The sequence below is a fragment of the Giraffa tippelskirchi genome, chromosome 2, assembly GCF_054371585.1.
Source record: "Giraffa tippelskirchi isolate mGirTip1 chromosome 2, T2T-mGirTip1v1.2.pri, whole genome shotgun sequence".
In the NCBI taxonomy this organism is placed as follows: Eukaryota; Metazoa; Chordata; class Mammalia; order Artiodactyla; family Giraffidae; genus Giraffa; species Giraffa tippelskirchi.
The window spans coordinates 49,418,599-49,435,747 of record NC_137276.1 but is presented as its reverse complement, the minus strand read 5'-3'; the positions used below and the strand labels follow the sequence as shown (position 1 = coordinate 49,435,747).

Genomic DNA, 17,149 nt, shown 5'->3' with positions numbered 1-17,149 from the left:
CAAAGAGGTCCTTTGGAGGCTGAGGCCTCACAGAACGTTGAAGGGAGGTCAGAGCCTGGAAGAATAGTTCTGGGTTATCTTCCACCCAAACACTGTTGAGTCAAAAGACAGACCCAGGAAGGCCTTCAAATGCACCATCTCATTTAATTTTTATCCATTGACTCAACTCTGAATCTCACTTTGAGTAATTTCTTCAGATATAGTTGCTACCCTAACCTCTTCTACTGTGTCTAATCCATTGTTTAATCAATTTCATTTTCTTTTTTGTTTTGGTTTTAGTTGATTTTTTTTCTAATCTGCCTAGCCATTCCCTCATCTGTGTTGGGCCAAAGTATAGTAATATATAGTGCAATCATTGGCACTTGCCCTCAGGACAACCATTTCATTCCCATTTGCTTACCATTTACTATTCCTAGATTTAATTTTAACTCACTTGGAGGAAGGCTGAAGGGACGTGAGAATTCTCAAGAACAAAAAAATCCTTAAAGTATGGTATATCTAGAGTATAGTTATTTTCTTAAAATCATTTACTGCTAGATGTAGAATTCTATGGGCCCCTTTATATCCTCAAAGACTCCAAACTCTAAAACTCCAGTATATGGAGCAAATGTTTTTCGGATTTAGTTTTACTATTTAAAAAAGGGAGAGTTAATATATTCATAGATACATGAAGGTACAGAGAATTACACTTCAGTAGTTAGTGAAACGGAGAAGGCAATGGCACCCCACTCCAGTACTCTTGCCTGGAAAATCCCATGGACGGAGGAGCCTGGTAGGCTGCAGTCCATGGGGTCGCGATGAATCAGACACGACTGAGCAACTTCACTTTCACTTTTCACTTTCATGCATTAGAGAAGGAAATGGCAACCCACTCCAGTGTTCTTGCCTGGAGAATCCCAGAGACGGGGGAGCCTGGTGGGCTGCCGTCTATGGGGTCGCACAGAGTCGGACACGACTGAAGCGACTTAACAGCAGCAGCAGCAACAGTTAGTGAAAAAGTCTCAAGACCTCCATCATCATCAAGAGGCCCAGAAACAGTAGGTGTTTAACCCTAAACTTTGACACTGGGTACTTGAGTCCTATTGGTAGCACCCCTTTGTTCTTAGACAGTGAAATCTTAGAGGCAGCTCAAAGCTATGCAGTCTGGCTCCATAATCAACTCATAATTTTATTCTCTCTCTGTCTCTTTCCCTTCCCTCTCTCCCTCTTTTAAAAGAGAGTTGATTTTTTAGAGCAGTTTTGGGTTTACGAAAAGTTGAGCAGATTGTGTGTGTGTGTGTGTGTGTATATATAGGTGTATATATATATATATATATATATATAGGTATATATAGGTGTATATATATATATATAGGTATATATAGGTATATATATATATACATACACTCCCTCTTCCCCAAAGTTTCCCCTCTTAACTTCTTGTATTAGTGTGGTACATTTGTAACTGGTAAGTCAATAGTGATACTGTTATTAAAGTCCCTAGTTCACTTTAGTGTTCACTGTGTTTTTCAGTTCTATGGGTTTTTACAAGTGCATAATGTTATGTATCTAACATTACATTATCATATAGTCCAATCACCCTAAAATTCCATGCTCCAACTTCTTGCTATTTATCTTCCCCACCTCTCTTCCCTACTCCAAACTCCTGGCAACCACCACTGCTTTTACTATCTCTATAGTTTCACCTTTTCCAAAAGTTGTATAGTTAGAACCAAACAATATGTAGCCTTTTCAGACTGGCTTCTTTAACTTAGCAATGTGAATCTGACATTCTTCCATGTCTTTTTGTAGTTTGATATTTCATTTTTTTTATCACTGAATATTAATATTCTACTGTATGGATGTACCACAGTCTACTCCAACTGAAGGACCTCTTGATTGCTTCCCATTTTGACAGTGATAAATGAAGCTGCTATATACATTCATGTGCAAAATTTTCTGTAGACCTAAGTTTTCATCTCATTTGAGTAAATAGGAATGTGATTGCTAGATCATATGGTAAGACTGTGCTTACCTTTGTAAGAAACTGCCAAATGGTCTTCCAAAGTGGCTGTACTATTTTCCATTCCTGCTAGCAATGAGTGAGAGTTCTTTTATTTCCACACCCTTGCCAGCATCTGATATTGTTAGTGCTATGTATTTTAACCATTGTAATAAATGCGTAGCAACTCTGTTTTTAAAATTGGATTGTTACGGTTGCCTTTGACTGTGTGGATCACAATAAACTGTGGAAAATTCTGAAAGAGATGGGAATACCAGACCATCTGACCTGTCTCTTGAGAAACCTGTATGCAGGTCAGGAAGCAACAGTTAGACCTGGACATGGAACAACAGACTGGTTCCAAATAGGAAAAGGAGTACATCAAGGCTGTATATTGTCACCCTGCTTATTTAACTTACATGCAGAGTACATCATGAGAAATGCTGGGCTGGAAGAAACACAAGCTGGAATCAAGATTGCCGGGAGAAATATCAATAACCTCAGATATGTGGATGACACCACCCTTATGGCAGAAAGTGAAGAAGAACTAAAGAGCCTCTTGATGAAGGTGAAAGAGGAAAGTGAAAAAGTTGGCTTAAAGCTCAACGTTCAGAAAACTAAGATCATGGCATCTGGTCCCATCACTTCATGGGAAAATAGATGGGGAAACAGTGGAAACAGTGTCAGACTTTATTTTTTTGGGCTTCAGAATCACTGCTGATGGTGACTGCAGCCATGAAATTAAAAGACACTTACTCCTTGGAAGGAAGGTTATGGCCAACCTAGATAGCATATTTAAAAGCAGAGACATTACTTTGCCAACAAAAGTCCGTCTAGTCAAGGCTATGGTTTTTCCAGTGGTCATGTATGGATGTGAGAGTTGGACGGTGAAGAAAGCTGAGCGCCGAAGAATTGATGCTTTTGAACTGTGGTATTGGAGAAGACTCTTGAGAGTCCCTTGGACTGCAAGGAGATCCAATCAATCCATCCTAAAAGAGATCAATCCTGGGTGTTCATTGGAAGGTCTGATGTTGAAGCTGAAACTCCACTACTTTGGGCACCTCATGCGAAGGGTTGACTCATTGGAAAAGACCCTAATGCTGGATAGGATTGGGGGTGGGAGGAGAAGGGGACGACAGAGGATAAGATGGTTGGATGGCATCACCAACTCGATGGACATGGGTTTGGGTAGACTCCAGGAGTTGGTGATGGACAGAGAGGCCTGGCGTGCTGCAATTCATGGGGTCGCAAAGAGTCGGACACGACTGAGCCACTGAACTGAACTGAACTGAACTGATGGTTGAGTTTTAAGTGTTTTTCATATATTTTGGAATGTATAGGTGTTTTATCAAGTGTGTGTTTCACAGATATTTTCTCCCAGTCTGGCTTGTCTTTTCGTTTCCTTTATTGTGTTGTTGGCAAAGAATTTATTCGTTTTAACCAATCTATTTTTTTTCATGGATGATGCTTTTGGTGTTGTATCTAAAAACTCCTAACCAATCAAGTCGCCTAGACTTTGGCTTGTGTTATCATCAAGAAATTTTAGTTTTGTGTTTTACATATAGCCTATGACCTATTTTTAGTTAATGTTTGTGTAAGTGTTAATTGCTTAGTTGTGTGCAACTCTTTGCAACCCCGTGGACTGTAACCTTCCAGGTTCCTCTGACCATGGAATTCTCCAGGCAAGAATACTGGAGTAGGTTGCCATTCCCTTCTCCAGGGGATCTTCTTCACCCAGGGGTCGAACCCGGGTAAGCTCTAGATTAATTTTTTTGCATGTGAATGTCCAGTTTGAACACTCACTGAAAAGGCTGTCCTTTCTCCATTGAATTGCCTTTGTTCTTTTGCCAAAGGTCAATCGTCTGTATTTATGTGGTTCTATCTCTGGGCTCTTTATTCTGTTCCATTAATCTGTTAGTCTGTGCTTTTGTCAATCACACTGTCTTGATTACTGTACTTTCAGACGTGCAGTCAGGTCATGTAAGCCTGCTGATGATGCTCTTCTTGTTTTGTATTGTGTGGGATATTCTGTATCTTTTGCCTTTCCATATAAACTTTAGAATCAGTTTGTCTATATCCAAAAATAACCTGTTGGGATTTTGACCAAGATTACATTGAATCTATGGATCAGTGCGTATTGTGCCATCCTAAGAGTATTGAGTCTTCCTAGCCATGAACGTGGGTTATGTCTCCATTCGTTTGTTTCATCTTTGGTTTGTTTCATCCGTTTTGTAGTTTTCCTCAGATCTTGTACATGTTTTATGACTCATACTATTAATATTTTATTTTTGTAGTGCTAATGTAAATGTTATAGTTTAAATTTCACATTCCAATTGTTTGTTGCTGGTATATAGCAATGCAGTTGACTTTTGTATATTAATTTTGTATCCTGAAACCTTAATACAATAGCTTATTATAAAAATATAGTATAAATTTATAATATTATATTAATATATAATCTTATATATAATATGAAAAATTCCCAGATATTGTAAAAGTATCCAGGAATATTTATGTTCATCTTTGGGATTTTCTGCATCAATAATCATGAAACTGGGAACAAAATCAGTTTTATTTCTTTCTTCTCAACCAATCTATATAATTTTTACTGTCATACTGCATTAGCTAGAATGCATACTTTCAGTATGACATAGAATAGACATGGTGCGAGATCTTGCCTTATTCCTGATCTTACGAAGAAAGCATCTAGTTTCTAAACATTAAGCACAATGTTAACTGGAGATTTTTGTAGGGTTTTTGTGTGTGTCAGGTTAAAGAAGTTCTTGTATCATTCCTTTACTGAGAGCGTTTATCACAGATGTATTTTAGATTTTGTCAAGACCATATCTATTGATATGGTCATATGACTTCTTTAGCCTATTGATAGGATTACATTAATTGAAACAGCCTTGGATCCCTGAGATGAATCCCACCTAGTCATGGTGTATGATTTTTCACTATTGACATATTGTTGAATTCTATTTGCTAATACTTGTTAAGAATTTTTCTATCTTTAATCATGAGATATACTGGTCTGTAGTTCTGTTTGTGTTTTTAACATCTTTGGCATCAAGGTAATAAAACAAATTAGGAAGTTTTCCCTCCTCTTCTATTTCAGGAAGAGATTATATAGACATGTTAATTCTTCTTTAAACAGCTGGTAGAATTCTCCAGTGAAACGATATAGGTGTGAAGATTGCTTTGTGAGAGTTATAAAATTACAGATTCAATTTCTGTAATATTTATACGGCTATCAAGTTATACATTTTATATTTGGTGAGTTGTAGAAGTTTGTACTTTTTGAGGACTTGCTCCATTTAGTCAGAGTTGTTAAATATATGTATAGAGTTGTATGTGGTATTACATTATTATTCTTAAATGTCTGCAGGATCTGTAGTAATACTTCTTATTTCACTCTTGATATTAGCAGTTTGAATATTTTCTTTCGGCCTTATGAGAAGTTTGTCCATATGATCGACCATTTCAGAGAACAGCTTCTTGCTTCTTTTGTGCTTCTCAACTTTTTCTATCCTATTCATTTCAGCTTTTTATTAATTTTTGCATTCTTCTTGAGTTTATTTTGCTTTTTTCCCCTAGTTTCTTGATGTAGTAGCCTAGATTGATTTTAGATCTTTTTTTAAATTGAAGTATAGTTGATTTCAGGTGAATAGCAGTGATTTAGACATATATATATATATATATTTCAGGTTATCTTCCCTTATTATTACACAATATTGAGTATAGCTCCCTCTGCTATACAGTAGGTCCTTGTTGGTTATCTATTTTATATAGTGTGTATATATTTTTCATTTTCATTCTGTTAAACATTTATCTTAAAATTTTCCTTGAGACTTAACCCATTAATTATTTGAAAGTGTGCTGTTTAGTTTCTCAGTGTTTAGAAACTTTACCTTTCTGTTATTAATTTCTAATTGATTTGATTGTGGCCAGAGGACACATTTTATATAATTGCAATTCTTTTAAATTTGTTGAGGTTTGTTTTAAGCCTTGTTCAGTCACTCAGCCATGACCAACTCTTTGTGACCCCACAGACTGCAGCATACCAGGCTTCCCTCTCCTTCACTGTCTCCTAGAGTTTGCTCAAACTTATGTCCATTGAGTCAGTGATGCCATCCAAGCATCTCATCCTGTTCCCCTCTTCTCCTCCTGCCCTCAATCTTTCCTAGCATCAGGGTCTTTTCCGATAAGTTGGCTCTTTGCATCAGGTGGCCAAAGTATTAGAGCTTCAGCTTCAGTATCAGTCCTCCCAATGAATATTTAGGATTGATTTCCTTTAGAATTGACTGGTTTGATCTCTCTGCAGTCCAAGGGACTCTCAAGAATGTCCTCCAGCATGACAGTTCAAAAGCATCAATTCTTCGGCGCTCAGTCTTCTTTATGGTTCAACTCTCACACGACTACTGGAAAAACCATAGCTTTCACTATATGGACCTTTGTTGACAAAGTGATGTCTCTGCTTTTTAATATGCTGTCTAGGTTGGTTATAGCTTTTCTTCCAAGGAGTAAGCATCTTTTAATTTCATGGCTGCAGTTACCATCCTCAGCGATTTTGGAGCCCAAGAAAATAAAGTCTGTCACTGTTTCCATTTTTTCCCCCATCTGTTTGCCATGAAGTGATGGGACTGGATGCCATGATCTTTGTTTTTTGAATGTCGAGTTTTAAACCAGTTTTTTTCACTCTCCTCTTTCAACTTCATCAAGAAGCTCTTTAGTTTCTCTTTGCTTTCTGCCATTAGGGTGGTGTCATCTGCATATTTGAGGTTATGTTATTTCTCCTGGCAGTCTTGACTCCAGCTTGAGTTTCATCCAGTCCGGCATTTCACATGATGTACTCTGCATATAAGCTGAGTAAGCAGGGTGACAATATACAGCCTTGATGTACTCCTTTCCCAATTTTGAACCAGTTCATTGTTCTATGTCCAGTTCTAACTGTTGCTTTTTGACCTGCATACAGGTCTCTCAGGAGGCAGGTAAGGTGGTCTGGTATTCCCATCTCTTATTAAAGAATTTTCCACAATTTGTTGTGATCCACACAGTCAGGGGCTTTAGTGTAGTCAATGAAGCAGAAGTAGACGTTTTTCTGGAATTTCCTTTTTCTATGATCCAGCGAGTGTTGGTAATTTAATCTCTGGTTCCTCTGCCTTTTCTAAATCCAGCTTGTACACCTAGAAGTTCTCGGTTCATGTACTGTTGAAGCCTAGCTTGAAGGATTTTGAGCATTATCTTGCTAGCATGTGAAATGAGTGCAATTGTATGGTACTTTGAACATTCTCTGGCACTGCCCTTCTTTGAGATTGAAATGAAAACTGACCTCTTCCAGTCCTGTGGCCACTGCTAACTTTTCCAAATTTGCTGGTATATTGAGTGAGCACTTTAAACAGCATCATCTTTTAGGATTTGAAATAGCTCAGCTGGAATTCCATCACCTCCACTAGCTTTGTTTGTAGTGATGCTTCCCAAGGCCCACTTGACTTTGAACTCCAAGATGTCTGGGTCTAGGTGAGTGATCACACCATCCTGGTCATGTGGGTCATGAAGATCTTTTTTGTATAGTTCTTCTGTGTACTCTTGCCACTTCTTCTTAATAACCTCTGCTTCTGTTAGGTACATACCATTTCTGTCCTTCATTGTGCCCATCTTTGCTTGAAATGTTCCCTTGATATCTATAATCTTCTTGAAGAGATCTCTAGTTTTCCCCATTCTATTGTTTTCCTCTATTTCTTTGAATTGTTCACTTAAGAGGGCTTTTTTTTTTTTTAATCTCTCCTTGCTATTCATTGGAACTCTGCATGCAGACAGGTATATCTACAGCATAGGTATGGGCTATCTTGGCATATATTCCCCCAGGTACTTGAAAAATTTGTGCATTCTGTCATCATTGAGTGTTTTATAAGTGTTTAGTCCTAACTATTGGACAACAAGGGAATTCCCTTTGCTGATTTTCTATCAAGTTGTTCAATAAATTGTTGAGTGGGATTATGAAATGATTAATTAAAATTTTATATTTGTCTATTTCCCTTCATTTCTGTCAGTTTTTGCTTTACATATTTTGCATCCCTCCCTATTGCCCTGGATCTCGTTAAATCTTGTGTTTTAAAAAAAAAAATACTTCAAAAAATCTTCCCAACCCAGGGATTGAACCCAGGTCTCCCACAGTGCAGGCAGATTCTTAACCAGCTGAGCCACACAAGGGAAGCCCAAGAACACTAGAGTGGGTAGCTGATCCCTTCTCCAGGGGATCTTCCCAACCCAGGAATTGAACCGGGATCTCCTGCATTGCAGGTGGATTCTTTACCAACTGAGCTATCAGGGAAGCCCGAGGCTAAGGAGAGATGTGTGCTAATGTTGACATGATTTTTCTAGGAAGAGAATAAAGAAATTCTGGTCCCCTTGTCAACACCTCTTTAACATACATGCTCTCATCTTTAAAATATACTGGGTGTTTGAGGCATTTGGTTAAAATTTTCACATGTAGATTTGTTACCCCACATTCAGTGTTAGGCATGTAGAAATGGCCACTGGCCTAAGGAATCTTCCAAAGGTAAAGAGAATTCTGACTGCACTAGTTTATCTTCCTTGCCAGGTTCCTGAGGTCATGTTTTAGCTGGAATTATTAATATATTGCCTCAGTTTGAATATGCATATTTAATACATGAAAAATGAAAGTTAGCTTTTACTTGATATCAAGTAAAAAAAGGAATTTTACTTGGTATCAAAATATTTCAAAGTATGGGAACCTTGGGGATAAAATAATAAAACGGTCCTTGGTAGTAAAAAGATGGGAGACCATGTCAGAATTTTGCTTTTTCTATTAAGATTTGTAACAAGTACGTATAAGATTAGGCTTAAAATTTCAATATTTAGGAAGAAATATATTCATTGTAGAATTTATAATACTCTCAAAACTATATCCTGATCTGCTCTTGAACATGTATGAAGCCTCTTCATCAGAATCTTAACCTCACATTATTTTAGAGTATTCGTTTACTCCACAGATACTGTATTTTATTAATTCTAAAATATTTTTCACATTGTATCATCTGAAATCCAAGTACTTTTAAAATAGTACATCATAATTTACTTTGCAGCATTTTTTAATGATACATAAAAGTATTTTTGTAACATTAAAGTATTTTGACAGGCTTCCCTGGTAGCTCAGATGGTAAAGAATCTGCCTACAGTGCAGGAGACCTGGGTTCGATCCCTGGGTCAGGAAGATCTCCTAGAGAAGGGAATAGCAACCCACTCCAGTATTCTTGTCTGGAAAATCCCATGGACAAAGAAGCCTGGTGGGCTACAGTTCATGGGGTCACAAAGAGTTGGACACGACTGAAGGACTAGCACACACGAAAGTGTTTTATATCTGTGGCATCTTATATTTGAGAAAACATGGTAAGTAGAGTGCCAACCATGTACCAGTGAGTTTTAAGCTTTGGAGCTGTAATTGTGACCAGGATAGACGAGGTCGTTGTTACCAAGTTTATACTGTAGTGGACAGCACAGACAAGAGACTGTAATATAACTTAGACTGGGTGGTCAGGAAATGGTTTTCTTTTTAAGAAGAATTTCAGACATATATAAAAATAAAGCAGAGTAATAAACCTCTATACATATGTATTATCGCTCATCTTCAACATTTATCAACTCATAGCTAATCTCACTTGCTCCATGCTCCTCTTACCCACTTGAAGATCCCCTGGAGAAGGGAAAGGCTACCCACTCCAGTATTCTGGCCTGGAGAATTCCATGGACTGTAGAGTCCATGGGGTCGCAGAGTCGGACACGACTGAGCAACTTTCACTTTCACTCCTTATCCTCAAGTTCAAAATCATCATGACCTGTTAGCCCTACCTTTAATATAGTCAGGAAGAGTAAAACCAGTTGTCAGATGAACAGTTTTGGTGTCTTGTTTGGGAAACTTTCCACTCTAAAGGATCAGTAGATCTGTGTGAATCTGGGAAGGAGGGACTAAGGGAACCTCAGTGAGCACAGAACAATAGTGGGTCAGTGGATTTGGGCAGTTTGTTCTAATGAGTATCACATTAGGACACACTTCCTGCCCCCAAAGAACAGGATTAAATATCCTGAGCTCAAGTTGCAGGAATGGTTGGTCTTTCCCTTCCCTCCAGACAAAGGATTGGGTCAGATCCACAGGGTGGAGAGAAGGACATACAAGCCTTTTAAATCTCTGCTTGTCTTTGAAGCAGACATCTCAGGACTCATTTCTTCCTTTCATCAAAAAATACATGAACCATGAACACACAGATTGGAGAAGATGGAAGAAAACAGGTGAGAATCTATGAAACTGCTTCTCTTCCCGTTGAAGTGTTTAAGAATATAACCCAGTGAATTCTTGTACCATCATATTCTTGGAGTGGGGCAACTTAATGTTTGGTTTCCAAAGCACTGTATATTGCTTTGGAATATATTCGACATAGCAATCCTGGAGCTTGGTTATATCTTTACAATCTCCCTTTTAAATATTGATTCTCCTGACATGCAGCTGCTGGAGCCGGTGTATGTGCGGCAATAACATGTCGGCTCCGCTGCCCGCCATCGTGCCCGCCGCCCGGAAGGCCACCGCCGCGGTGATCTTCCTTCATGGATTGGGAGACACAGAGCATGGATGGGCAGAAGCCTTCGCCGGAATCAGAAGCGCCCACATCAAATACATCTGCCCACATACGCCAGTTATGCCTGTAACATTAAATATGAACATGGCCATGCCATCATGGTTTTTGACATTATTGGGCTTTCGCCAGATTCACTGGAGGATGAAACTGGAATTAAACAGGCAGCAGAAAATGTAAAAGCTTTGATAGATCGAGAGGTGAAGAACGGCATTCCTTCTAACAGAATTATTTTGGGAGGATTTTCTCAGGGAGGAGCTTTATCTCTGTACATGGCTCTGACCACACAGCAGAAGCTGGCCGGGGTCACCGCTCTCAGCTGCTGGCTGCCACTGCAGGCTTCGTTTCCACAGTGCCACGGGGACCTGGATCCTCTAGTTCCCCTGATGTTCGGTTCTCTCACTGCTGAGAAGCTGAAAACATTGGTGAATCCAGCCAATGTGACCTTCAGAACCTACGCAGGCATGATGCACAGTTCATGTCAACAGGAAATGATGGACATCAAGCAGATCATTGATAAGCTCCTACCTCCCGTTGACTGACGCCGCCAAGAGGCCTTGTGTAGAAGTGCACATCAGCATCGTCCAGTGCAGCACATACTTCTTCCTGTGCTCGACCTCGAAACCTCTGTTTGCAGTGTTAAAACGTTTTGCAAATACACACCAATGATACAGACTAAATAAATCTCATGGGAAATGTATGATGTTTGACATTTCTCTATATGTATTTGTATGATATGATCCAGGATACACTAGTATTAAAATAGGTGAAGCAGCCAGCTTCTTTCTCCCAAATGTAATTCAGCAAAATCATAAAATACTGCAACCAGACTTTTTTTTTACTACATCACTTGAAAATTACTAGTATGCTTAATGAAAACTTGTTCAGGTGTAAATGAGCAGTTAAGACATAAAGGGTTTATATGTGCTGTGACTCAAGACTATGGACGTATCCCCAAATTACATAGTCACCATGCAGTATCCATATTTTTATATATGTGTTCATATATACTTAATGATCATAATACATATTAAGAATGAGGTGTTATTACATTATTCCTTATAAGAGGAATATTGCTCTCTTGAATTAATGGCCCTTTTATTTGGGGGACCAGGTTTTTCTTTGCTGAATATAATTTCTATTCTATTTAATATTTTTTCTTTCTAGAAATATGTTCTTTCTTCTTTTTATCCTTCATAACAGACCAAATATTGCCTCCTTTCCATAGACACCCGCAGTCAATATATGCTGTAGTTTGACATTTTGAATCACAGATGTGATGGAATAAAAATGTATTGATACTTATAGAAAGAAACCTGACATCCCTTCAGAGTTTGTACACTACTTGCTAAACTGGAGTTTAGTACACATTTTGGACCTGCGGAGTTACTAGAATCTTCAGGTCAGGTAATGAAAATAATTCTGTGGTTGTATTTTCCTGTAATTAACTGAAAGAATAGTTAGTTCATATTCTAGTATGTTCTGGGATATTTAAAACTGATCTTAAAAACTGTAATCTCTAAGATGATTTACTCTAAGGTGATTCTCCTCATAGTATAGAATTTACTTATTTTGCACATATGTTTGAAACCAACTGCTGTAGGAAATGAACAATCCTTTCAAAAATTTTGCTTTACTCTTCTCTGCCAACAGACTCATTTAAAATTTTCACTGTAGTCAAATGATCTTTTTAAGTTAGCTTTTGTGCAAATGTAAAAATAGCAATTATTTGATTTTAAGTCATCAGATTTTTCAAATTATCGGTTAAAATTACTTGAAAATAAATTTATGGGTAACAAGTTAGTCAGAACTCAATACATGTGGTGTAGTTACCACACAGTTTAATACATAGCAAAAATGTACACTTGATATTTCTGAACTGGTGTTCATTTTTCTGCTGTATTCCAGCTGACTAGGACAGTGTTAGGATGGCACCTTCATAAAAGGGTGCTATTTGATGATGGAAATGACTTGGTATGGACTATATAGAGCAAGTGAATAATAAGGCCATATGTTTATGCCTGGATTCACAGTTTTTAAACAATCACTTACTAAGTCATTTTGCTTTACCTTGAAGAATATAAACTCTCGTTTCACTGACACAAATCGGCAAGAGCTAACTTATGGCAAGAAATACTCCATTGAAATGCTGTGCTGTAACGTGGGGAAATGTGAATCTTTTTCACGGTTTCTATCAATGTGAAATAAAATTGAATTCTGAAAAAAAAAATATTGATTCTCCCTGCCTTTAATGTCACTTCAACCATCAAGAAAACGAGTTAATTCTCTGAGACTATTTAATACACCCCACTGATGACTAGTCAATCATGATGAAGAATATGCTACATTGGGAAACTGGTAGAGACCAAGAGTGTCAAAGCTTTTGCTCTATCAGATGACTAAGTAAGTCTCCTTTCATAATGAACTCCTGGAGTTGAGATGGTAACTCCCTAGTCTGGGCATCTGTTAGCCCATGGGGAAAATGGGCTAAAATATACAGAGCAATGAGCACAGTCCCTAATATACAACAGGTGCCCCATAAATGTTTCCTGGTCAACTATAATAGTTGGCATTTATTAAGAACTAACTATGTGCCAGACCCTGTGTTCATTTTATATGTAGTATTTCTCAATAGGTACTAATAGCCCATTTTCTAAATGAGTTAAGTAAGGCTCAGCAATTCACTTTATTTAAAGAAGGTTAAAATGTTAGCTAGGGATGTAGCTAGCATTTGAACCCAGCTTGTCTGATTTTAAATCTCATGCCTTTTCCATTACTCCACATTGTTTCACTAAACCATTATGATACATTTGAAGGAGCTAGACAGAAAGTGAAAAGTGAGTCATATTAAAAACCTAAGAATGCTACACTAAAAACATCCTTTCATGCCTCAATAGATTAAAGACGAGAAGGGCAAACAACGTGAAATAAAACAATAATCCCCAATGAAAGAGAACAAAATGGTGCTGCTAAATGTCTTAAAATAGATATGTTAATTAGATGTCTGATTTTTTCCTTTTTATAGAGGGCCTTTGGGAACAACAGCTTCTCTGGTGGCTCAGATGGTGAAGAATCTGCCTGCAATGGGGGAGACCTGGGTTCAATCTCTGGGCTGGAAAGATCCCCAGGAGAAGGGAATGGCAACCCACTCCAGTATTCTTGCCTGGAGAATCCCATGGATATAGGAGCCTTGTGGGCTACAGTCCACAGGGTCGCAAAGAGTCAGACACAACTGAGCGACTAACGCTTTAGGAACAAAGTAATTAGTTCTTTCCACCTCCCTCTCCACCTCAAAAAAATGGACATTAGTTCTCTCTGTACATTCCATTTGATCACACGGTCACAATTCAAGAATGTACTGAGACAAATAATAGGCAGTTTTACTCCTGAAAACCCCTCAACAGGAGAAAGGCAGTCAGATGGCCTGGTCACCAACCTGTTCAGCATTAAGAGCTGAGTCTTAGATTGTGTGTGCTGTAATACTAGGCTGGGGGTGGGGAGGTGGTCTTACCTGGATTTAATGATATCTCTACCACATGAACCTCTTAAATTGTTCATGTAACATTTTAATGAACTGTTCACTTAGTCTTTGGGCTGGATAACAGGGAAAGAATATGGAGATAGATAAAGAGAAATGAAATATACCATGAATGCTTAACCAAAGCACAGAATGGGAAGGATTTTAGTACTAGTAGAAAAAAAGCCAGACGTCTTGGACTCAGAAATGATGAAAAATCTTAAAGAACTTCGTTAGTATACCCCACTTAAAGAACTTCAGGCACTTCAGTGCCAAATTCCATTAGCATCTGTATATAAATAAAAAGAGCTGCAGATGCTGTCCAAGGTCCCTTTTTACCCTGCCAATATTAATACCAGGTGTTTGGACCATCTACTTAAACTCCTTATTAATAGGATTTGACCACCAATAGCTTTTCCTGACAGTTGACTGTAAGCTAGAACTTCAATAGTATGGTTTAGAATTACTTTAGAAATAAGTGCTTTTGCGATTAAACTCTGCTCTCAATTAGCACAGAACTGGCATTGGCTTTTTAACTTCTAAGAGACATTATTATTTATGCTTGTTGCCTGTTTTAAATGGACACAATTTTAAATAAAAGATTTTAAACAGAACCCCTAATAAAGCCTAAATCTAATCATTTCCACAATTCCAGTTTTATTTAGATTTTATGTGCTTGCATGTAGACACACTTAACACATATGTGTATATATATTATATAAGAGTTTGACAAATGACTTGTTAATGAAAATTTATTAACTACATAACCTTTGAGTACCAGAGAAACTTCAATATGTACAAATCACCATGAAGTTCCCAGTTCCTAAACTTTGGTTATATGAATATGTCTCAAGCACCAAGGAACAAACAATAATCCTAATTCAAAAAAAGAAAAAGAAAAAAAAAAATCCCAAGAAACGAGGTCCTTCAAGTCTCTTGAATCTGTTTGTTTTTTAAACACCATTCGGGAAACTCTTTTATTCTTATATTTTCCTTTCATTTGGGTCAATTTCCAAAAACAGTTTCAATAAAAATTGATCAGGGGAAAAGGGACAGACAAATTACCATTATAAATAAAGGTGATATCTCAAAATAATTTTTTGGCAAGAATTCTTAAATATAAAACTCTTAACCTAGGAGATCTGTATTATGTAAGAAACCCAACTCTTATTTCAAAAATCAAAAAAACTCCAACACCACAATCATAACAAGAGTAGGAGGTGAGAGGCTCACAAGGAGATCTATAGTAAACTCAGTTAAACAGCTCCTAGGATTTCACCACCTTCCTTGGCATCTGCTAGTTGCAGAGGTGATTTGTATAATATTTAGGCATCAAAAAAGACACCTGACAGGCTAAGCACAAACTCAGATGAACTTTCACAAAAAGTCTGATGGGCAAAAGAAAGAAAAATCAAAGGATCAAGGCTGAAATAGAAAAAAAAAAAAAAGGGAAACAAAATATGTCTGAGTCTATGTAAGTCAGGATGGGGGAGGTGTAGATGTACCAACTGACAGTTGCATGTGCGGAAGGGACTGCATCCTTGCCTACAAATGTGGATTATATACACATGTATATTATGTCAGTTCATATGTTACACCTTCTTGTTACAGAAGTGGAAGGAGCTTCTAGTCACTTGGCTCCTCAGGCCCCAGTCCTTTGTCCTGGCTGGTTGGTGGTCTGTGTACAAGACTCAACTGCATGGTATATGAATGGATAAAGCTTGATGTCTGGTCCAGGGGTGGAGCAGTTTCTGCATTCTTCACTGTAATATCGTAGCAGCAGCTTATATACTTCTCCTGAAGAGCAGAAAGCCAGACCAGTTTGCACATTAAGATATGTAGATAGCTAAATCTACTACAGAACACCCCAGTTCTATCCTAAATAAGATATGCTCAAATTTGGCTTTTGAAAATAGAGCATGAGTTCCATAAGCCTGGAAGGCTTTCCTGATATAAAGTTAAAAAAATTTTAAATACCTTAAAGAAACTACTTATTAGCTCACAATTACAGCAGGCTATACATGGTACATCATCCATGCATCCTTTTGGGAGTTCATGGCAACTCTAATTTTACATTTAGCTCCCATGATAGGAAGGCCTTTCAGGTCCAGCTGAAACACAGTAGATGGAACATGTGCTGGTCTGTCTGATAAATATGACTCAGAGTAAGGCCTCTTAGGTTTTAACTTACCTTTCAATACCATCCCCCTTGTTCAGTTTTCCATACACACAAAAGTAAAAATGGACACTAACTCCAACTTCTTGGCCTTAATTTAATAAGTTGACATACTCATTGAATACTGAGGATGAAATTTTGCCAGAAAAAAAAGGTCTGCAAGTGTTGTCCCTCTGAGAACTTGTCCCCCACCCCACTGAAGTCACACTGCTATTCTTTCTTATCCACTATGATCTATCCAGAGTTAGCTAGTGCTCCTCTTGGATGGTAGACAATCCATCTAGACACCAACCATCCCCGACTTACCAACAGTCAGTTTCCTTTCAGTAAGGAATGTATGCATGCTGTAAATGTCTCTCATCAATTCTGAGTCCCCAAAGGTGAAATAAACCACGTCTCGCTCAGCTACAGCAGCTGCCAGTATCTGTATTAAGGCTGCAGCACAGAGGAAAAACACAGCTATATTATGACACTTCCCATCAGGATACCTTTAATTCTTTCAGCCAGCTAAATTATAGCTGGTATGCCATAGCTATATCCTGGATTAAAGATTTATAAACCTAATATACACGTTATTAGAAATGGCAAATAGAGGATGAATATAAATCAGCTGGTTGTGTGACTTTCCAGACATGCTACTGAGAATCTCATTAAGCCACAGAATTCCCACATAAGCACCTTTGTGGGAAAACAAATAGAGGAAGGTGCATCTGAAGTAGCACACTTAAGGCAGTCAAGTGGTTTTTTCCCCACTTATATTAATCTGGAACTAAAATTTTTGTGTTTGCTTGCTTGATTTATCTTACTACATAGTCACTGTTTTT

General features: G+C 37.9%; 1 protein-coding gene and 1 pseudogene across 6 annotated transcripts in view; one reads left to right on the top strand and one right to left on the bottom strand.

Moving 5' to 3' along the window:
- The first annotated feature begins 10,507 nt into the window (after positions 1-10,507).
- LOC145534021 (acyl-protein thioesterase 1 pseudogene) lies at positions 10,508-11,330 on the top strand (annotated as a pseudogene). Its single transcript, XR_014074268.1, has one exon. The product of XR_014074268.1 is annotated as an acyl-protein thioesterase 1 pseudogene (transcript).
- Positions 11,331-14,883: 3,553 nt separating this feature from the next.
- PARG (poly(ADP-ribose) glycohydrolase) overlaps positions 14,884-17,149 on the bottom strand; it is a 123,400-nt gene continuing 121,134 nt past the window's right edge. For all 5 annotated transcript variants that reach the window (XR_014074267.1, XM_081561240.1, XM_081561256.1 and 2 more), the window contains 2 exons: positions 16,632-16,760; positions 14,884-15,946 (listed from right to left, as the gene is read on the bottom strand). Coding sequence is in view for 4 of the 5 variants with exons in the window: in XM_081561240.1 (XP_081417366.1) it covers positions 15,792-15,946; positions 16,632-16,760 (284 nt within the window). In the remaining variant the exon portion in view is untranslated. The remainder of the gene's footprint in view (positions 15,947-16,631; positions 16,761-17,149) is intronic.